General features: G+C 42.5%; 3 protein-coding genes across 6 annotated transcripts; 2 read left to right on the top strand and 1 right to left on the bottom strand.

Annotated features, from left to right (window-relative positions):
* The first annotated feature begins 566 nt into the window (after positions 1-566).
* On the top strand, positions 567-6,123 carry LOC112226555 (secretogranin-2). The gene is made up of 2 exons (XM_024390949.2): positions 567-734; positions 3,875-6,123. Exons 1-2 carry the CDS (start codon positions 602-604, stop codon positions 5,677-5,679), a joined length of 1,938 nt encoding a protein of 645 aa, XP_024246717.1. The 5' UTR covers positions 567-601; the 3' UTR covers positions 5,680-6,123.
* A 1,212-nt stretch (positions 6,124-7,335) lies between these two features.
* LOC112226554 (AP-1 complex subunit sigma-3) lies at positions 7,336-17,271 on the bottom strand. Of its 2 annotated transcripts, XM_024390947.2 has the most exons (6): positions 17,133-17,271; positions 9,944-10,122; positions 9,624-9,732; positions 9,291-9,428; positions 8,147-8,206; positions 7,336-7,958 (listed from the first exon to the last, which is right to left on the bottom strand). In XM_024390947.2, exons 1-5 carry the CDS (start codon positions 17,133-17,135, stop codon positions 8,159-8,161), a joined length of 477 nt encoding a protein of 158 aa, XP_024246715.1. In that variant the 5' UTR covers positions 17,136-17,271; the 3' UTR covers positions 7,336-7,958; positions 8,147-8,158. The 2 variants fall into 2 exon arrangements, with proteins under 2 accessions (XP_024246715.1, XP_024246716.1); XM_024390948.2 differs by lacking the exon at positions 8,147-8,206.
* Positions 17,272-17,287: 16 nt separating this feature from the next.
* LOC112226553 (dehydrogenase/reductase SDR family member 12) lies at positions 17,288-23,421 on the top strand. Of its 3 annotated transcripts, none has more exons than XM_024390946.2 (11): positions 17,288-17,425; positions 17,742-17,875; positions 18,437-18,570; positions 18,690-18,772; positions 19,384-19,479; positions 19,613-19,694; positions 19,778-19,839; positions 20,059-20,163; positions 22,250-22,340; positions 22,625-22,762; positions 22,926-23,421. In XM_024390946.2, exons 2-11 carry the CDS (start codon positions 17,820-17,822, stop codon positions 23,075-23,077), a joined length of 999 nt encoding a protein of 332 aa, XP_024246714.1. In that variant the 5' UTR covers positions 17,288-17,425; positions 17,742-17,819; the 3' UTR covers positions 23,078-23,421. The 3 variants fall into 3 exon arrangements, with proteins under 3 accessions (XP_024246714.1, XP_024246713.1, XP_042163657.1); XM_024390945.2 differs by having other exon boundaries at positions 17,290-17,425; positions 17,716-17,875; XM_042307723.1 differs by lacking the exon at positions 17,288-17,425 and having other exon boundaries at positions 17,597-17,875.
* Positions 23,422-23,471: the final 50 nt, after the last annotated feature.

Below are 23,471 nucleotides of genomic sequence, written 5' to 3'. Positions count from 1 at the left end.
ACATGTTGCGTTTATATTTTACCGGCATCGATCCTCCGCGGGGGGAGGAGAGAGGGAGAGAGAGAGAGAGAGAGTGAACTGCGATAGCGATTTCGGCGTTCCTCGGTGGTGGGTTCAGTGAGTGAGTCATCGCTGGGGATTTAACCCCTTGTCTCCTGAGAGGGACGGATATGATAGGATAGAATACGACAACACCCTTGTTGTTCTTGTAATCCCATTAGTGCAAATCATTGCAATGGATGTCAATAAACAAGCTAATTAGTTGCTGAGTAAATGTGTGCCTCATTAGCAAATACAAGATTTGCAATCTGAATGGGGTGGTAAATGAAGCCACACAATTAAATGCTATACGAAGTGTTGTCAAATTGATAGTTATTGGCCTTCACAAAGCTAATTGGTACAAGCATTTTCCCAAAAATAGCCCACCACTTTTTCAATGGGAATTATGAATAGGGCTTAGATAAGAATTGATACAGCTAGAAACAGACAACATCCATATATATTTTTAGCACATTAGCAGTCTTAGCATGCCATATCATAAGCCTAAATACTGTATAATTATGGATTTCCAAAGACTGGTTATTGCGTGCGTGCTGCTGTGATGACGCGCGGATCAGGTGTTGCTTCATATATCGCTGGGAGCTGTCCTGGTGCTGAAAACAGAACCGCTCGTCCTAAAACTGGGAGGAGATGCTATACACGTTCACTACTGCGGTCTGAGCATCTTGCCAAAGGTAAAAATTCATGCGTATGACTTGTAGCATGTCTCAAACAAAGACTAAGATGTTTTGTAGGTTCATGTGTGGGCTTTCTAGCATTCCATGTTTTGATTTTGTCTCTCCTCATCTCTCCTCCTCAAGTTCTCATCTCTTATCAGATCTAGGCAATCACTTGGAATTTATTTGAATAAGTGATAGCTGTGTGTTGTTGTGATGAATGTCAAATAGTCTATTCATGTATTTTGTTACTGGGCAAAATTGCGATGTGAAGTAATTTTGGTTCTATCCCTCGCGAAATTGGTTTATTAATATGGGTTTTAATAGAGATTAAGGTTTGGAGAAAGGCAGCCACAAGCTAAAGGTTGCCCTGACAACGGCCAGATCCTGTGATGTAGGCTATAGTCATTTAAAATAGAATGATTCGCAAATATAGCGCACTTCTCCAACTTTGTATAATTTGTGCATTGAATAATTTATCCACTTATAGTCTATGGGTTATCAATGAAGTGAGATTCTGCTCAAACATTGGGGACATTTAATTAAAATGCAGCCCATAGGGGGGTTTTCAGATGTTGAATTAATTACTAAACTTCATTTTTAAGCCCATGTGTTATCATCATTACTTATAAAAAGATCTGTCAGTGTATTTTGGTATTTTGCGGAGGGGGCACACCCTCCCTAGTAAGTGGTTTCTTCCAAGGCGCACCATGGAGCAAAGATATGCAAGACAGGATGCTAGATACTCTAGTGCATACAGACAGTATCATCAGTGGAGGAGCGTTTGATTTGATTTTAGCTGCTGGTGATGGGCAGGACTTGCAGGATGTATGTTTGTAAATTAATTTGATCAAAGCTATGCAGTCTATTTATTCCTTATTGATGAATAAATACAAACTCTGTTTTGTTGTTTCTCTGTAATACTAGCCACCTAGCAATTGTATGAAGTTGGCTTTAGCTAGCCAGCTAGATAGGTTCCCAATCTCCCAACCTCATAACTAGCTACTGAGCCATTTCAAACTATCAATCAAGTTAAAATAGCTTGTCTAAGTACAGATAACTGCCGAAATAAAGGAAACACCAACATAAAGTGCCACCAGAACAGCTTCAATGTGCCTTGGCATAGATTCAACAAGTATCTGGAAATCAATTGGAGGGACGCGACACCATTCTTCCGAGAAATTCCATAATTTGGTGTTCTGTTGATGTGGCAGAAAACGCCATCTCAGGCGCTACTCCAGAATCCCATAAGTGAGATCAGGTGACAGACAGACAGACAGACAGACAGACAGACAGACAGACAGACAGACAGACAGACAGACAGACAGACAGACAGACAGACAGACAGACAGACAGACAGACAGACAGACAGACAGACAGACAGACAGACAGACAGACAGACAGACAGACAGACAGACAGACAGACAGACAGACAGACAGACAGACAGACAGACAGAGACAGACAGACAGACAGACAGACAGACAGACAGACAGACAGACAGACAGACAGACAGACAGACAGACAGACAGACAGACAGACAGACAGACAGACAGACAGACAGACAGACAGACAGACAGACAGACAGACAGACAGACAGACAGACAGACAGACAGACAGACAGACAGACAGACAGACAGACAGACAGACAGACAGACAGACAGACAGACAGACAGACAGACAGACAGACAGACAGACAGACAGACAGACAGACAGACAGACAGACAGACAGACAGACAGACAGACAGACAGACAGACAGACAGACAGACAGACAGACAGACAGACAGACAGACAGACAGACAGACAGACAGACAGACAGACAGACAGACAGACAGACAGACAGACAGACAGACAGACAGACAGACAGACAGACAGACAGACAGACAGACAGACAGACAGACAGACAGACAGACAGACAGACAGACAGACAGACAGACAGACAGACAGACAGACAGACAGACAGACAGACAGACAGACAGACAGACAGACAGACAGACAGACAGACAGACAGACAGACAGACAGACAGACAGACAGACAGACAGACAGACAGACAGACAGACAGACAGACAGACAGACAGACAGACAGACAGACAGACAGACAGACAGACAGACAGACAGACAGACAGACAGACAGACAGACAGACAGACAGACAGACAGACAGACAGACAGACAGACAGACAGACAGACAGACAGACAGACAGGAGACACTTTAAACCCCCTATGCTCCTTTGAGACCACTCTTTCAAATTCACGGAGATCTCTTCTTCTAGCCATGGTAGCCAAAATAATGAGCAAATGGGCATTGTATACATGACCCTACTGAGCATGATGTAATGTTAATTGCTTAATTAACTCAGGAACCACACTTGTGTGGAAGCACCTGCTTTCAATACACTTGTTTTCCCCTCATACACTCAAGTGTTTCCTTTATTTTGACAGTTATCTGTATTTTAGCTAGCATGCCTTCTGGCAAGGCTGCTAAACTTCAGAAAATACAAAAAATGCTTTAATTCGTGGGCTGTGATACAATATACAAGTGTGGCAGTTGTACTAAACTCCTAAAGCATAACAGTTCTTAACTGTACTGCAGTGGGCTAAATCAGGGTCTTAAACAAATCTACTTTGAAACAAAAGTATACACCTCACACACATGGTTATGGGCTTACAAAAAAGAAGACACCTGTACCATGTCATATATAGGGTTGAAATGTATTCCATTTTGAGTTTGCTTCCCAATATTACACTTTATATACATCACAGAAGACTGAAATATAACAAAACCGTTTAAAATATAAACACTGGATTTTTGGCAGGTTTTTAATGATGAAATTATGAAAAATTATGAAAAATATGAATAACATTCCACCCTAGGTAATTTGACTGCAGGAAAGGGCTACAGAATCAATGTGCATCATTTATTAAAATGATAATTGAACAGGTAAAGAGGCCTGCTTAGATAACCTATGCAGAAAAATAATGATTATGGCTCTCGATTGCAGGAAATAGCTGTTTCAGGTGTTGAAAAATGCTAAATTCTCCAATCCCCCCCATCTTCAAATACTTTGTGCCCCCTCTAAAATAATGGGTGCCTGACGCCCCTGTGTTCAGGCATATCATTGTATTGAACTCATCCCTTTGTCTCTCTCTCTCTCTCTAGGCTGCAATAAGATGCTGTCACTCTTTAAACTATCCACAGGAAAACCTGTTGTTCTCGCTTTCCTCCTCCTCCATGCATTCTCTGTGCAGGGCGCGTCCCGCCCTCGCCACCACAGGCTCAGAGGCGGGGAGGCCGAAGAACTGCAACCCGCCGTCTACCCGCCCAGCTCCGACATGATCAAAGCCCTGGAGTACATCGAGAGCCTGAAACAGCGGACAGACGGGGGCCAAGAGAGAGAGGAGCCAACAAAAGACTATGATGAGGTCGAGAAGTTCCGCATCCTCCTGCAGCTCACCTCTCTCCAGGGTGAAGGCACACCCGAAAGGCAGTCCTCCCCGCCGGCCCAGAGGCAGCAGGACATCCCGGCTGAGCAGTTGGTCAGAGCCTTGCTCAGGACCCTCCAGGAACAGCTCGCTAGTCCCCCCAGACCCGCCCTTGTGGTGCCGGGGAATGACCGCCGCGGGCACAGGCACCCCTCAGCAAACACAGGCAGCCCCGTGAACACGCCTGCCTACAGTGGCTTCCCGAGGCCGCACAAGAAGTACCCGCTGATGTTCGAGGACGAGGAAGATAGAGACAGCCCCAAGCGCGCCACAGAGGACCTGAAGGAAAAATACACCCCTCAGAGCCTCAACAACCTGCGATCCATCTTCAAAGAGCTGGGGAAACCATCCACCTCCAACAACCAGAAGCGCCAAATCTTTGAGGATGATGACGATTTATTCAGTCCGAGGAACCTGGCCTACGAGGATGTGGCGGGTGGGGAGGAGTGGATTCCTGTAGAGGAGAATGTCGAGACTGAGGAGGTGGTGAACAGGAGCCACGAGGAGTTCGACAGGGCTCTGCAGCAGAACTATGACGAGGAGGAGGAAGAGAAGGACGACGGAATGCAGATGAAGCGCAGAGCTGGCCAGAATAAAGAGGACCCAGAGGAAGATACTAAACCAGTAGATTATTACCTGTTGAAGATTCTGGGAATGAGCGAACATGAGACAGCCAGGAGACAAACCGAAGAGCAAAAAAAGAGACTAATCCGTCACCCCATGGTGGACCCCCGGGCCCTGAACGAGCTGTTAAAGATCTCCCTCAAACTCCACATCCCCCCTGAGGATCTTATCGACATGCTGATCACGGAGGAAATCAGAAAACTAGACCATCACCCACAAGCCATCCCCCGCTACAGGACCAGCAGCAACCCGAAGATCAGATACTACAGCCGGAGACTGCCAGTCAAAAATGCTCCTGAAGACATGGACGAGGAAGACTTCCTGAATATCGTAGAAATGGAAACCATCAGTAACGACTATCCTGTGAGTCGGCGGCCGCTCAAGAGTGCCCCTTCCCCTCCCAGAGTTTCAGCACCACCCGCCCCGGCGAAAGTTTTAGCACCAGCACCGCCTCCCGTGGCTGCTCCAAAAGTCCCATCCTCATCCGGCCGAAGGGAAAACTTATTTATGTCGGAGCTCAACAAGATGCCTTTTAAGAGAGAATCTGACAACGATGAGGCGGACGAAGATGAGATGATGACATTTCTGGCGGCCAAAATATTAACTAAGTACCCCAGCACGATCAGCAAACGCAACACCCAATCTCAGGCGAACGGACAGTTTCCTTACGAGCTATACGAACAAGCCATGAAAGATTACTTTGACCAAGCGGACACAATGACAAAGAGAGATTCAGAGGGTAATGAGGTAGTGGAGCCCGCGGAGATGCAGGTGAAAGATCAGGTTCCACAGGAGACTGCAGCTCCAGAGACAGAGGAGGAAAAGGAGCCTCACGGAAAACCGGTTGCTGGAATGTAGGCTACGCCGTGAAGACAAGCGATTTAAGACATCCTCTACTAAATAAATGATGTTTATGCTATCAATAACCATTCTGCTAGTTTACATAAAATGTGTATATATAGTAAAGGAAATCATATATTATATATATATATATATATATATATATATCGTATATAAGTGTGCTGGGCTGGAGGCAGTGTGTGTGTCGTGTATATATCTGGGTTTGTGAGTTCCCTATCTTGTAACATTGTGAAAATGTCATTCCCTGATATAGGCTAGAGATTAAGATGTCACCATCCTGCCTTCCAACCCCCTGATGCTGCAAGCGCTGTAATTGTTGGACTCTTTCGGTTGTCGTGGTATATATATATATACGCTAATTTCTAAACCATTTCGTACATGCTCAATAATGTGTGACAAGATGGAGACTAATAAAGCATTAGCGTATTATTTTTTTCTTGCTGCGTTCTGTTGTCTTATTATAATACACTGATCACTAGACCTACATTGATACAGTGATGATTAGATATATAGTTGAAGTCAGAAGTTTACATACACCTCAACCAAATACATTTAAACTCAGTATTTCACAATTCCTGACATTTAATCCTAGTAAAAATTCAATTTTAGGTCAGTTAGGATCACCACTTTATTTTAAGAATGTGAAACGTCAGAATAGTAGAGATAATGATTTATTTCATCACATTCCCAGTGGGTCAGAAGTTCACATACACTCAATTAGTATTTGGTAGCATTGCATTAAATTGTTTAACTTGGGTCACTTGTTTCGGGTAGCCTTCCACAAGTTTCCCACAATAAGTCTGGTGAATTTTGCCCCATTCCTCCTGACAGAGCTGGTGTAACGGAGTCAGGTTTGTAGGCCTCCTTGCTTGCACACGCTTTTTCAGTTCAGTTCAGCGGTGTGACGGCTGCATGGTCACATGGTGTTTATACAGAACAATGTTGTACCTTCAGGCATTGCTCCTAAGGATGAACCAGACTTGTGGAGGTCTACAATTTGTTTTCTGAGGTCTTGGCTGATTTATTATGATTTTCCCACGATGTCAAGCAAAGAGGCACTGAGTTTGAAGGTAGGCCTTGAAATACATCCACAGGTACACCTCCAATTGACTTCAAATTATGTCGATTAGCCTATCAGAAGCTTCAAAAACCATGACATAATTTCCCAAGCTGTTTAAAGGCACAGTCCACTTAGTATATGTAAACTTCTGACCCACTGGAATTGTGATAGATTATTTCACTTAAAATTCAGTGTAATAATCTGTCTGTAAACAATTGTTGGAAAAATAACGTGTGTCATGCACAAAGTAGAACAGACTTGCCAAAACTATAGTTTAACAATAAATTTGTTGAATGGTTGAAAAACGAGTTTTAACGACTCCAACCTAAGAGTATGTAAACTTCCGACTTAAACTATATATGGATTCCACAAGCTCATGTTCTTTTTATGCTTCTCATCCTTCTAGAGCAAGCTTGGACCTAAATAATGTTGAAGCAGAATTAGATGTACGATTAAAGTGTCAGTGGCAGCCTATAAATTAAAAATATACAGATAAATGTGCTTGGTTTATCAATGCTCATCGTGCGCTTAAGTGAAATAATGACAAACATTAAATAGTCTAGCCGATAACAGAAATACAAATCCCCAGAAGATTCAAGTATCAAAATGCACTTTAATTCCAACGTCGTCAACATTCAAAATCAATAATTAGTTTTATAAAAAACAAACCGTAACATTCACCCAGATAAATAATTCCCTTTCCAAAAAGGCTAGTCCCAACCAAGATTATACAAAACAAGGCTAGTCTACAAGATGCATTTAAAATGCAAATTCAAAAACATATTCTAAAGAGGCACTTCTTCAATTTCCATATAATCTTACATGCACAACATGTCATTGAAGAAATCAAGAATTGATTCAAAAGCACTTCGTGGTGATATATAAGGATTGTTATAACCATAGTTTTCAGTAACTACTTCAAGGATCCAGGGGGATGGGTGATCATATCAATAATAACAGCTAAAGTCTCGTCCTTACCTTAAGAGGAAAAATAAAGCCGTATTTAGAACACAACAATCCAGGATAAAACATCCTGCCCACCTCAGCAGACAAATTCCGTCATAGAAATAGAATTCTGGAACTCGTAATTCCATGGATTCTGTACAGTAGGAAGTCTTCCAGTTCTGGAATGGTCCTGTGTTCCACATTCCTTCTTGTGTGTAGATCCCCGGTTCCAGTATTAGAACGCAGGCTTGCTCATGTATTCCTCCATGGTCTGGAGAGGAGAGATGGACAAATTAATTGTGTGATCTCCATATCAACAAGTCTTGTTTTAATGTCATGAATATTCCGTCACACCTACATAACATCTTTGTATCCATTTCACATCCATTAAGACATAAGCATAGAACGTTTACACACGGCACTATGCTACTAATAGAATCACAATCATTAGCCTCTAACCTTTGTCCAAATTCAAGGCCATCCAAGCTCCAGATCATAATCACTGTTGTCAATCTCAGCCTAAAGCAATGATGATGAAGGTGATGAAGAATCAAATGAGTGATGATGCAACTGTTCAGATAGCATGCAATAGAGACTAGGATCAATATGTTAGTTGTATTTCCTAAGCAAGCAGATAGTGAAACTAGGGATGGGCGTGAGTACTCGATTCAAGGTTTGTATTTGTTTGTTAATAGCCAAATAAAAGTTCAACACTTACATTGCAACTATTTAGCAGGTGGAATTTATAAGCGCTGACAAAATGTCAAATTCTAAGATTAACTTATTGTTTGTTGACCATGTCAAGTGCAGTAAAATAATGTTACATTTCCTTTTCAGTTGTATCAGAACAACCAGTAATTGGAACGACCAATAGCAAACTTCTTCCCCATTTCACAATAACATGCCGAATACGAGTTTTCAAATGCCCATCCCTAAGTAAAACCAAAAAGGGCCATGCAGAGTGTCGCTTAGTGCCTATAGCGCCACAGAGGCTGCATGGATAGTACAGAGAGTAGACAGCTGCCAAAGCAGACCTACAGCAACGAGACAGCCAGAAGAATCGAAATTGGTTCAGTCTCTCATGACAGACAGAATGAGGATAATAGGGCCATAAGTAAACCAGTTAATATGGGTCATGTAGGGAAGCCTATTAGCGATGAGACAGGAGAAGAGAGCTCATCAGGAGTCAGTCAACAGCACTGCAGAGTCAATCCATGAGACATTAACACCATTTCAACAGTCCACTTTCATCAGGTTTTTACTAAGGAATTATAGGGCAAAATAGGTACTTTTCAGTACCTACTTTAAAGAATTCGTTAAAATTGGTAACTACTTGTTACTAAATGGTGCATTCAACCCTAAATAAACATTAGGTTAATTATTATGTAACTATAATATTTGTACCAGGTAAATCATATGTAGAAAAACCGGTCAAAATCAGACCGTAAGATAAAGCATTTACAATGTTGCTTCTAGACACTGATCTAAGGTCAGTTTTTGCAATTCTCCCCCAAATAGTCTCAGTTAAGATTGGAAGTGGAAAACACTGATCCTAGATCTGTGTCATGGGCAACATCTACCTTGAGCGCGGTCTCTCACTCACCTCCTGTAGCATGTCTGAGGCCTCGATGGAGCGGGATACGACCTGTTTGGACGTCTCCTGTACCTCTCCCCCCAACAGAAACTCATCCAGGATGAAGTAAGCCTTTTCAAAGTTAAATATTATGTCCAGCTCACATACCTTGGGAGAGGAAGAAAAAAATTACCCAAGGTTCAAGAAGTAGAGTCCAGTCTAGCACAAATCAGTTTACAGTGTTAAATACATACTATGCAGGCAATGCAATTTGTTGAAAAAGATAAATAGGGGGAGGGAATTGGAGGGGGGAGAGAGAGAGAGAGATCAACACAAATAGAATGCTGTGTGAGAGAATCATACATTGCCAAAGTACTTGTCCAGCAGCTCCACATAGCGATGCAGCACCTCTAGGGCTAGCAGCTCATTCTCCTCAGCATCCAGACCACAGCAGAAATACAGACTGGCATACCTACCGTACAGAGAGAGAGAAAGCGGTAGAGAGAGTGAGAGAGAGGGAGGGTGAGCGAGAGAGGAATAACAGAGTAATACAGTTAGAGTTCAGATTATTGAATATGAAGAAGGAAGCCACTTTAGTCTTCTGATAAGCAACCTTAGGAGAGGAGAGCACACCGCTCGCTATTCATCTCCCCTCCCCCTCCCTCCTACACTCCCCTTCTCACTTCTTGTAGACGATCTTCAGGTCTTTCCAGTGCAGGAAGTTGCAGGAGCGTGGTTTCCGCCCCAACACCATGGTGGTCATGTCCCTGACGATCTTCTTCTTCTCTCGCTCAGGGATGGGCGTGAACCACTTCTGGAGGCGGAGCTTGCCTTGGCGACTGAAGAGCAGCAGGAAATGCATCTACAGGACAAGATGCACCACAAGGTTAGTAATATAACAATAACGTATGCCATTTAGCAGACGCTTTTATCCAAAGAGACCTACAGTCATGCTTGCATACATTTTACGTCTGGGTGGCCCAGGGAATCAAACCCACAATCCTGGCATTGCAAGCACCATGCTCTACCAACTGAGCCATACAGGACCGCAGTGAGAGCACAGAGAGGAGAAAGAGAAATATAGGCCCAGGAAGGATGCTGGGTTCCAATATTTTGAGAATGCATCCTTCCTTCAAGTAAACACTGACAATTCAGCAATAACAGCATGCAGTACACCAACCCTGTCATGTCAGATAGTGGTTATCAATGAGTAGTGCCAGACTGAATCGGTGTTTATTTCAAAGAATATGTATACAAGTATTCAACTGAAAATCACACACACAGCGAGTCACTGAATGACACCTGACTCAAGCTGTATACAAGGCCCCCTGTATTAACTCTCTTCCCTGGAGCCCCATCAGCACCATGCATAGACCTTTGGTAGTGCCCCCCTTTTCTTCAATTCTATTCATACTTTCTTACTGCTCCTGTAGCCAAATTCTGTTTTATCATGGGCCTTAATTTTCTGCAAGAACACAGTCACACATTGTAGGCCAAGCAAGCTAAAACCAAAGATAAAAAGGGAATTAGTGAAGTATCTTTGCTAGAAATACTAAATGGGGTGTGCTATATGATCTGATCATCTCTAATGTAGGCTAGATGAATCAGCTAGGATATTCGGTCAAATATCCTAGCTAATATCCTGTCCCTGACCGGGAGACAACACATGCTAGCAATCCAAAGTAACCTACTACTGGCAGTATTCATTTCAAACTCACCGCTCATTGCCGGTGGACAGTTCGCACATGTGACGAAGACGAGTGCAGCAACGCACTGCCTCACTCGCGGTGGCTAAAGGACTTTTTTCCCAAGAATCACAAGTTTGAGAAATGATCTAGTTTGATAGGCAATTTGTTGCATTTAAAAGCTACAAGTGAGAAGAGACCAAAAATAAAATAAGAACAGTAAAAAAATAAAAACACCAATTAAAAGGCACTGTTTTACAAAGGAGAGCAAAAGGGCACCCCAAGGGCTCTGAGGCAGTCCAGTGAAGATGTTCATTTACTATCCTAACAAGACAAAGGGAAGAGAAATTGAGAAAAAGGCAGAAAGGGAAAGAGGAGGGGGGGGTGGAGGTAAGCAGTGCTAGAGGCATCACTACAGATCCTGGTTTGATCCTGGGCTGTATAACAACCGTTCGTGATCGGAAGTTCCATAGGGCGGCACACAATTGACCCAGCGTCATCCGGGATAGGGGAAGGTCATTGTAAAATAAGAATTTCTTCTCGAAACTGACTTTCCTAGTTAAATAAAAACATTTAAAAAAGTAAGCAGATAGACCCAACCTCTTGTTTGATGCTATGGCTTTGTTTCCCAAAACAGTTGAGGAGATGTATTCATACTGTTTAGAGAGTACATTTCCTTGTTTTGTTCAGCTAGATGTCCAACGTGATCTTTGTTTTAGGATCTGAGTGACTAGGGCAAAAGGCACTCTGGTTTCATTCTCCTGCATTTGTTGACTTAATTATCTGGGCAATGTGTATTATTGTCAACTGTTTAAGTGAGCCACCTGGCAGCACCAGCAAAGCCATTTATATTCAGGGACATTTGATCCATTCTTTGGTCTGACAAGAACAGAGTACGTACAGAATACAAAATAAAGTTCAAGTTAATTTCACAGAGTAAATGTCTTTTCTCAACCTTGCACAGCAGAGATGTGTATTGTTGTCAATGAAAGGCAAAATAAAATATTCATATTTCAGGGACTTTTGAGGGATTCTTTGATTTGACAAGGAAGGACAGACTGGGGAATATATTATTTATATCTACACTAAGTTTACTCAGAAAAGCAAGGTTTTCTACAATGAAAATTTTCATTTGGAGATACTGTATATTCAAAGACATTGAAATGTCACGGCAGATACTTTGTGCAGAGTCCCAAATAGGCTACTCCCAAGTAGCACAAAACGTTCCTGGAACCGAAACCAACTTTGGACTTAGGTTGTATATTGGTGTTGCAAAAACAAAACGTAACAATGTTCTCCCAACATTCCCAAATAAACATATTCCAAAGTTGCCTATAGGTTGAGATTTGGCACTGTTTGACACGTATGAAAGGGAACTCTTGGCCAATGTTTCTAAACGTTGTCAGAAGGTTTCAAAATGAATGTATTTGAAACCTATTCCAACATAGCCAGTAGGTAGGTATTTGGTACTTTTTGCGGAATGCCGATACGCCCGACCACTTGAGTGCCAAAAAGACGCTATTTTTTCAGTCACTTGAGCGTATTCACTGCAGTAACTTATGTTTGTTCCTTATATAATGACAAACTGGGGCGTAGGTTTAACTACTTTTAATGAACATATACTTCAGCTAGAAAACTCCATGTTTAGCCATTCTTTAACCATCCGAATAGCCTGCTGGGTAACGTAGTCTAAATGTTATTAACACATAACACAGTAACGTCGTCGGGTCAATGGGTCATTTGTATGTGTGATAACATGTAACATTATATTTTATGTAATCAGTGTTGATGGTTCGATTATTAAACTACTGAATGCTTGGAGTTAGCTAGCTAATATTAACTTAACCTTACCCAACTCCGTTGACTCACTTAACGTAACGCTAGCTAAATTGACTAACGTTAGTCAACTAGTCTTATTAACACTGACTTTACCGTTCTCCTAGTTAACCAGCCAGCTGACCAGCCGTAACGTTACTCGAATCATCATTCTCCTGGATTTCTCAAGCCAAGCTCCAGGTGTGTTCACTGACACAGATGTTTCAACGTAACTTAAATCAAGTCAGTTTGCTTTGAAACATGGCAATCTCTGTTCTCTGTCTCCAGTTACAGCCTGCCAACCAGCCAGCTGTAGTCCTTGGTAATTTACTCTTCGTAAGAGTCTTCCTCCTCCAGCCAGCTAACACAAGGCGATTATCTGAATTATTGAAATGAATTAACCCACCCAATTACGCAACTAAGCACCCCACTAGCCACTGTGTGTGTGTGTGTGTGTGTGTGTATATATAATCTCAGTGACACGACCAATACATGCAGCAGTAAATTGATTATACACCGAGTATATAAACATATGTGTAGATCCGATGCTTATGACATATTTTCTGTTTTGTACCCAACAGCTGATATAGATGAGTTCTTTATAGAACCCTGCATTCCAGAGAAAACTTTGTTTATCCCTACCGCCCAGATATCAGGACAAAGTGTCTTATATGGAAAAATGATTTAACAATGAACAGAATTTTTGCCCAATGCAAAAAATAAATAAAATCATGCTTCTCATGATTTGTAAGTACCCAAAAGATATCCTGCGAAAAGGAAAGGCCTACAAAGAGTTACCAACATTTTGGACAGTGGCATACACTATGTCCAAAAGTATGTGGACACCCCTACTAATTATTGAGTTCAGGTGTTTCAGCCACACCCATTGCTAACTGGTGCATAAATCCAGCTGAGCCTTTAGCTCCAGTGAAGGGTCATTTTAATGCTACAGGATACAAATACATTTTAGACAATTGGGTGCTTCCAACTTTGTGGAAACAGTTTGGGGAAGGCCCTTTCCTGTTCCAGCATGACTGTGTCGCACAGACACACTCCAAAATCTTGTGGAAAGCCTCCCCCGAAGAGTGGCAGCTGTCATAGCCACAAAGGGGGGCCCGACTCCATATTAATGCCCATGGTTTTGGAATGAGATGTCCAACAAGCTCATATAGGTGTGATGGCCAGGTGTCCACATACTCATGGCCACAGTGTATATAGGATATCATCAAATTAAGCCGTCACATTAATTTAAAATCTGAGGTGGAGAAGTACAGATTAGAGGTCAACCGATTAAATCGGAATGGCCGATTAATTAGGGCCCATTTCAAGTTATCGTAACAATCGGAAATTGGTATTTTTGGGCGCCGATTTATTATTATTATTTTTTTATACCTTTATTTAACTAGGCAAGTCAGTTAAGAACACATTCTTATTTTCACTAGGCAAGTCAGTTAAGAACACATTCTTATTTTCACTGACGCCTAGGAACAATGGGTTAACTGCCTTGTTCAGGGGCAGAACGACAGATTTTCACCTTGTCAGCTCGGGGGATCCATTCTTGCAACCTTACAGTTAACTAGTCCAACGCAATAACGACCTGCCTCTCTCGTTGCACTCCACAAGGAGACTGCCTGTTACGCGAATGCAGTAAGCCAAGGTAAGTTGCTAGCTAGCATTAAACTTATCTTATCAAAAACAATCAAGCATAATCACTAGTTAATTACACATGGTTGATGATATATTACTAGATATTATCTAGCGTGTCCTGCGTTGCATATAATCTGACTGAGCATACAAGTATCTAAGTATCTGACTGAGCGGTGGTAGGCAGAAGCAGGCGCGTAAACATTCATTCAAACAGCACTTTCGTGCGTTTTGCCAGCAGCTCTTCCTCGTGCGTCAAGCATTGCCGCTGTTTATGACTTCAAGCCTATCAGCTCCCGAGATGAGGCCGGTGTAACCAAAGTGAAATGGCTAGCTAGTTAGCGCGCGCTAATAGAGTTTCAAATGTCACTCGCTCTGAGCCTTCTAGTGGTTGTTCCCCTTGCTCTGCATGGGTAACGCTGCTTCGATGATGGCTGTTGTCGTTGTGTTGCTGGTTCGAGCGAGGAGAGGGACAGAAGCTATACTGTTACACTGGCAATACTAAAGTGCCTATAAGAACATCCAATAGTCAAAGGTTAATGAAATACAAATGGTATAGAGGGAAATAGTCCAATAATAACTACAACCTAAAACTTCTTACCTGGGAATATTGAAGACTCATGTTAAAAGGAACCACCAGCTTTCATATGTTCTCATGTTCTGAGCAAGGAACTGAAACGTTAGCTTTCTTACATAGCACATATTGCACTTTTACTTTCTTCTCCAACACTTTGTTTTTGCATTATTTAAACCATATTGAACATGTTTAATTATTTACTTGAGGCTAAATTGATTTTATTGATGTATTATATTAAGTTAAAATAAGTGTTCATTCAGTATTGTTGTAATTGTCATTATTACGAATAAATAAAAATCAGCATCGTTTTTTTGGGTCCTCCAATAATCGGTATCGGTGTTGAAAAATCATAATCGGTCGACCTCTAGTACAGATCTAAAGTGTGTGTCACAGTCCATTTATCTTCGGTGATGACTGTAATAGCATATAGAATTCACATACTGGAGTTTTATCCACTCTTCAACTTCCTACAGGCCTACCAGCCAAAACAACAACTGGCGGACTAGCGTTACCTGTAGCATCCAGTAAGAATTTTACATATCTGTTACAGAACACAGTCAACCTCCCTTAGTAGTGCCCAACAGTATCGACACATCCATCTTTATTCTTCCCCTCAACCAAAACCGTTGTGTTTTTCTGAAATGTCACAATGCACTGTTAAGAATGAATGAACTGCTTTACGCTAAACCTCCTATCAATCCTCATAGGTCTCCAACAAAAGGAATCTGCATCCACAAGTGCTGTTCAGTCTCAGGAGATAATTGCAATGTCTTAATCTGTGATTTAACAGTGCTTTTGTCAAAATAGCAACTCCCCCCTCCTTTCTGCTAAAACAGCTAGTCTAGGACCCAATTATGTGTCTCCGTTCTAATCAATGTTGTCGTCTTGTTAAGCCTTCCAAAAAGAGGGGGTGGTGGGTGGGACACAATGCAGATAGCCAGGTTAGCCAATGTGCGGGAGCACTGGTTGGTCGGCCCAATTGAGGTAGTATGTACATGAATGTATAGTTAAAGTGACTATGCATATGATAAACAGAGAGTAGCAGCAGTGTAAAAAGAGGGGTTGGGGGCACACAATGCAAATAGTCTGGGTAGCCATTTGATTACCTGTTCAGGAGTCTTATGACTTAGGGGTAAAAACTGTTAACAAAAACTGTTAACAATGTTATCTATAATAGTCCCCTTTTCAGTCATGTAAATAGTTACCAATCCAATTATAGTTCATCAATAATTAGTCATTAACAGTTTTATATTGCATTTCCTTGTTGGTTAAATAAATAAAATGTTATCTGTAAGTCCCCTTTTCAGTCATGTAAATAATTACCAATCAAATTATAGTTAGTCAAGAGTTAGTAATTAACAGTTTTATATTGTATTTCCTTGTTGGTTAAATAAATAAAATGTTATCTGTCAGTCCCCTTTTCAGTCATGTAAATAATTACCAATCAAATTATAGTTAGTAATTAACAGTTTTATATTGTATTTCCTGTCTTTATTAGCTGAAGCAATGGTCGCATATAACATCTATTACCAACGTTTGCTAAACATTGGTCAACGTTGGACGTTTGAAACCCAACCAACGTCGTAAAATACACCTACGTTAACCAAACGTTGATGACACCTATGACAAATGTTTACAAAACGTAACCTGTCCCCTACACTTGAACCAAAACCGAACGTGTATCCGAATTCATACAGAATGTTTAGACAACCAATCCAACACCTAAAGAACCCACCTATTTTTGCTACCTGGGTGACGCCTAAGGCGCAGGGAGCCTGTACAGGCAAACACACCTGAACCAGCTTTCAACTGTCACCATGGCTGCAGAGTCACCAGCGACAAGTGACGAAACCTGTTCCGCAGAGGAGTGCAGTTCGAGGAAATACAACTTACTTCCGACTGTCGCTTCAGCAGAAATACTGTACCCAACACACCTAACATTTAGAAATAAACTATGCAATTGTGTCAAGATAATTATGGTGTATAGAGAGGGCAAACGATTAATGACAAATACCAATCCGGTATACAGTTTAAAATGACTCCGACACAGTCACCTTGTGGTAGCGACAGGTGCAGTCCAGTGGACTATCGGAATAGTCTGACTCATCACTAAATTAGAACAACGGGTCGTGTGCCTGAAAACGAACTCACCATTTTGAGGATAGGTTGAGTCAAATTCCAGTCGTTAAAGATAACTAATAGTTAATCCAATACTTTCACCCTTGCACAGCGGGCCAGACAACTTGAAGAGCGCATAGCTGTAGTCGTTTCGCCCTGGACGCTGTCGTCGAGCAGAGAAAAGAAAACCAGGAGAACTGCTCTGTCCTGAACGTTGCCCGCAGGACTAGACCGGTGGAGGCCACCTCACCAATTATCTGCCTCTGGATTGGTTGACAGCGTTACACCTGTTCGGAAGTCCTACCGCGCCTTTGATCATATATGAGGTGACTACCGTATTAGGCTTGTAGCCTACGGATGCAAAAATGTGCTCAATTAAAAGTGGTAAAATGACATTGCCAGTGTGGCTACTGAGGTTAGTATGCAGTTTAGCTTTTTGTTTTGTGTTAGTACTGAACATGTGCAGAGTAGACGTAGGCCTATCCCTTTTACAAAAGTAGACAAAATAATCAACCAACGATTGTGTCATCTGACAAAGTGTTTTATAGGCTGGTGCAGTTGTTGTTCTCAGAAAAGACTAGAGAGGGCAACACTATACTCTGAAATGAACTTGTAGGCACACGTGACGCTTGTCTGTCACAGTCCATGCTACAGTGGGCTTGGTAAACCGGCCACAACTCAACGGGCTTCGGAGGAGAGAGCACTTGATCATGAAAAGCAATGTCTTTCTACCGCAATATCGTCTGGTTTCTCAAAGGAATTCACGAATACACAAGGTCAGTGAATTGCAAAACGACATAAATCTGTTGCATTTGACTTTTTTAGGGATATGAGAAAGTTGTTGTTTTTTGAAGGTGGACTTTTTTGTGGGTATTTGAGGAGGTAGTTGGTAGAGACACTGTTTGCAAGTACCCATGTCTCAGAGTATTCTATGCTGCTCCTGGTTTATAATAACTATTAACTATAACTATTTGTCTATTTGATCATCATCTGCAAGGATATTACGCTTACTGTTACAGTAGGCTATATGCAAATGTAGATCACTGTATGGCACTACCAGCCACACACACAATCCCTCTTTTCACTCGCATTACAATAGTCCCTTTGACAGATGAAGTGTCTTGTCATTTGAGGTCGCCTTCTCCTTCAGTCACCCCAACAGCTGATTAGTTTTTATAAGAGCTGACGGAAGAATCCTGACTTCAAACTTGCTCTTTGGGTTTTTATGTCATTGCAAAGAAAAGGTATGTCTAGTTCAACATACAATGTGATGGGATTGTTGCATTAGACTGATTGGTTCATTAATTGATTGATTGGTGTGTTGTGTTTCCCAACAGGAGTGGCTATGAGCAAGCAGCTAAACACTTTGTGGCCAAGGAGCTGGATGTGGCTGTGGTAGGAAGGTCCTTCATAATAACAGGAGCTAACAGTGGCATAGGGAAAGCCACTGCCACGGCTATAGCTAAGAAAGGTACGAAACCAGAGATTGGTCAGGAAGGCAACTCCACCACGCTTGCACTGTGTAATGGTGTCTGTCATACAGAAGAATCATGATTCTGTTTTACCAACATTCCCTCTTTGGTTTGCCAGGTGGTACAGTCCACATGTTATGCAGGAACAAGGAGAGAGCTGAGAAGGCCAAAGAAGATATTGTCAGGGAGACAGGAAACACGGTAAGCTTGACGTGTTGGTGCGCATCATTGGCATGTCCAAAATATTTTAAATGGGGTGGCCAAGGTGGGGCACAGACCCAGTTTCGGGGGCGATAACATTTTGAACCTTAATTGATGCAAGGTGGAATTTAAAAAAATACAATTATGATTGTTCAACACATTAAATTAGGGCTCCTGAGTGGCGCAGTGGTCTAAGGCACTGCATCTCAGTGTTAGAGGTGTCACTAGACAGCCTGGTTCGAATCAAGGACGTATCACAACCGGCCGTGATTGGGAGTCCCATAAGGCGGCACACAACTGGCTCAGCGTCGGCCAACACTGGCCGTCATTGTAAATAAGAATTTGTCCTCTAAGACAGAGGGGCGCTGTTTCGTTTGCCTGAAACAGCGCCACAGCGGTTTTGCTTTCAGTGCACGTCTTGGTCAAAATTGTTAATACATTCAGAGACGACCTATCAGATCTCAGAATTTCTGGTGTGGCTACGGGTGTCTAATCAGATTTCTGGATACGCCACTGATGTGCATGTGTTTGTGTCAAACTCAGCTATATACACTATAATGAACAACATCTGGCCATACCGCAATGGTTTATTGTATTACTTTTCACTCCAGGAAGTATACGTTCACCATCTGGATATGTCCGAGACACACAAGGTGTGGGAGTTTGCTGAATCCTTTAAGATGCAATACCCCTCCCTCAATGTGTTGGTAGGCACCACAGACTTTTTCCACTTTTTAATAGCTTTTTGCTAAACTCCATTATGGAGCATTGAGTGTGTTGTGAATATTGACTAAGGAGTTATTATTGAGTGGGTTACGCTGTTTCTCTGTGTTGGTTCAGATTAATAATGCTGGGTGTATGGTGAACAAGAGAGAAGTGAACGATGATGGTCTGGAGAAGAACTTTGCCACCAACACACTGGGTAAGACTTACTGTCTATACAGCATGATCAATGAGTTGTATAGGTATAATAATCTTTTTCCTCCTCTCCTCCCTTGCATTTAGGAGTGTATCTTCTCACCCAGAGCCTCATTCCACTACTTCAGAAGAGCAGGGATCCGAGGGTGGTGGGTATAGGCACACTAGGATGGATAGATAATCTTAATTTACAACCAAACCAATGGTCTGGATATTGCGTGGGGGTACGCCGTGGGAGTTTCTACCATAAAAATAAATATCTGTCAATATTGGCCAATATCCTGCAACATTGTCTCTTTTGCCCATTCTGGCATTGCCATCTAGTGATGACCCCCCTCTCACCCCATTCCCACCCCCTGTCCTCCCAGATAACAGTAACATCAGGGGGCATGCTGGTCCAGAAACTCCAACCTGATGACCTCCAGTCTGCAAAAGGTTCCTTTGAAGGCACCATGGTCTACGCACAGAATAAGGTAGGAGAGGAGAACAGGGTTCCAATGATGGTAGGGCACAGGAGGTTGGTGCGAACTTAATTGGGGAGGACGGACTCGTGGTAATGGCTGGAGCGGAATTAGTGGAATGGTATCAAACATATGGTTTCCATGTCTTTGTTGCCATTCCATTTTCTCCGTTTCAGCCATTATGGTGAGCCGTCCTCCCCTCAGCTGCCTCCACTGTGGTAGGACACCTTGCCTGGGGTTGCATGGCTGTGTAATGTTGTACAGCACGCATTAAGATTGTATTGCATGTACAGTGGGGCAAAAAAGTATTTAGTCAGCCACCAATTGTGCAAGTTCTCCCACTTAAAAAGATGAGAGAGGCCTGTAATTTTAATCATAGACACACTTCAATTATAACAGACAAAATGAGAGAAAAAAATCCAGAAAATCACATTGTAGGATTTTTAATGAATTTATTTGCAAATTATGGTGGAAAATAAATATTTGGTCACCTACAAACAAGCAAGATTTCTGGCTCTCACAGACCTGTAACTTCTTCTTTAAGAGGCTCCTCTGTCCTCCACTTGTTACCTGTATTAATGGCACCTGTTTGAACTTGTTATCAGTTTAAAAGACACCTGTCCACAACCTCAAACAGTCACACTCCAAACTCCACTATGGCCAAGACAAAAGAGCTGTCAAAGGACACCAGAAACAAAATTGTAGACCTGCACCAGGCTGGGAAGACTGAATCTGCAATAGGTAAGCAGCTTGGTTTGAAGAAATCAACTGTGGGACCAATTATTAGGAAATGGAAGACATATAAGACCACTGACAATCTCCCTCGATCTGGGGCTCCACGCAAGATCTCACCCCGTGGGGTCAAAATGATCACAAGAACGGTGAGCAAAAATCCCAGAACCACACGGGGGGCCTAGTGAATGACCTGCAGAGAGCTGGGACCAAAGTAACAAAGCCTACCATCAGTAACAAACTACGCCGCCAGGGACTCAAATCCTGCAGTGCCAGACATGTCCCCCTGCTTAAGCCAGTACATGTCCAGGCCCATCTGCTGTTTGCTAGAGAGCATTTGGATGATCCAGAAGAAGATTGGGAGAATGTCATATGGTCAGATGAAACCAAAATATAACTTTTTGGTAAAAACTCAACTCGTCGTGTTTGGAGGACAAAGAATGCTGAGTTGCATCCAAAGAACACCATACCTACTGTGAAGCATGGGGGTGGAAACATCATGCTTTGGGGCTGTTTTTCTGCAAAGGGACCAGGACGTCTGATCGGTGTAAAGGAAAGAATGAATGGGGCCATGTATCGTGAGATTTTGAGTGAAAACCTCCTTCCATCAGCAAGGGCATTGAAGATAAAACGTGGCTGGGTCTTTCAGCATGACAATGATCCCAAACACACCGCCCGGGCAACGAAGGAGTGGCTTTGTAAGAAGCATTAAGGTCCTGGAGTGGCCTAGCCAGTTTCCAGATCTCAACCCCATAGAACATCTTTGGAGGGAGTTGAAAGTCCGTGTTGCCCAGCAACAGCCCCAAAACATCACTGCTCTAGAGGAGATCTGCATGGAGGAATGGGCCAAAATACCAGCAACAGTGTGAAAACCTTGAAGACTTACAGAAAACGTTTGACCTCTGTTATATACCCTTTGTTGGCAACGACAAAGTATTGAGATAGACTTTTGTTATTGACCAAATACTTATTTTCCACCATTTGCAAATAAATTCATTAAAAATCCTACAATGTGATTTTTCTGGATTTTTTTTCTCATTTTGTCTGTCATAGTTGAAGTGTACCTACGATGAAAATTACAGGCCTCATCTTTTTAAGTGGGAGAACTTGCACAATTGGTGGCTGACTAAATACTTTTTTGCCCCACTGTATATGTTAGAGACCTGTGTGATATCTCTTTAGTGAGTGTCAGTGTGCTGCTCTACCAACTGTTTGGCTCAGTAAGTAAAGAATAGCTCTTGCAACGCCAGGATTATGGGTTTGATTCCCGGGGCCACCCATATGAAACATGTACGCATGCATGACTGTAAATCGCTTTGGATAAAAGTGTCTGCTAAATAGCACATTATATTGTTGTCCCCTGTAGAGACAGCAGGTGGTGCTGACAGAACAATGGGCCAAACACCACCCAGCCATCCACTTCTCCGTCATGCACCCTGGATGGGCCGACACACCAGGTACCATGGGGAGGCATAGGATAGATAGACCACGGGGAGACAGGGATAGACAGACCAGGTACCATCGGGAGACAGGGGGGGACAGACCAGGTACCATCGAGACCAGACCAGGTACCATGGGGAGGTCAGGGGGATAGATAGAAATCAGACAAAATAATGTGTAGACACTGATTGAAGATACTTTTATACAGATTAAGTAATGTGCTGTAAATTGCAAATATTGATTGTAAATATAAGATTGATAATTATTTGGTGCAGTCAGATGTCATCTCTCCTCCCCCCAGCGGTTTCTACATCTATGCCTCAGTTCCACCAGATGATGGGGGAAAGGCTGCGTAGTGCAGAGCAGGGAGCTGACACTGTGGTGTGGCTGGCACTGACCCGTGCTGCTGGCAGAACACGCAGCGGAAAGTTCTTCCAAGGTGGGCACCAGTGTGTTTTAGTACCAGTGGGGCGGGGATCCCCTAAAATGTTTCATTAAATTGACTTGTGTTTACTTCATTTAATCAACTAGGGCTGAGCAGAAAATGCCAATGTACACTAACACTTACTGCCAACACTAATGGGCTGGGTGTGATTTCTCAGATCGGCGGGCGGTCCCGGCCCACCTGCCCCTGGCCTGGACCCACAGTTCCCCCGAAGAGGTCCGGTCCTTCATGACCCAGCTGGAGATCTTGGCCCAGGCTGCAAAGCAGCCTCGCGCTGACACGCAACACAGTTTTGACCCAACTTATTGAAAGGTCTTGTGACCCACCAGCACCAAAAGCATACATATCCAGTCTCAAGCTGCAACCCCAATGTAACCAAACAACCACTTGATAAACTCTTACCTAACCAATTATAATTGATTCAGCTCTTAGGAATCCTAACTTCCACTTGTAGTGCATTGATGTCAATGGACATCGACCCTTAGTGAAAAGTACTATAGTTAAGGTTCAGTATGTGACACCACAGACCTAGAGGTAGGTAGCTCATTCTGACGTTACAGTTCAAAAGTTATAAATTATAGTATTCATGGTTTCTCATTTGACTTAAATATCCCTAACCTGTCATCAATGTTATTAAAGGACTTGAACCCAGATTATGTATCTGTCTGAATCTTTCAGGACACACGCTTAAGAATTCAACAAT

This window comes from Oncorhynchus tshawytscha, linkage group LG28 (genome assembly GCF_018296145.1).
Source record: "Oncorhynchus tshawytscha isolate Ot180627B linkage group LG28, Otsh_v2.0, whole genome shotgun sequence".
NCBI lineage: Eukaryota > Metazoa > Chordata > Actinopteri > Salmoniformes > Salmonidae > Oncorhynchus > Oncorhynchus tshawytscha.
The sequence above is the reverse complement of the archived record's forward strand: the minus strand, read 5'-3'. Positions and strand labels throughout refer to the sequence as shown.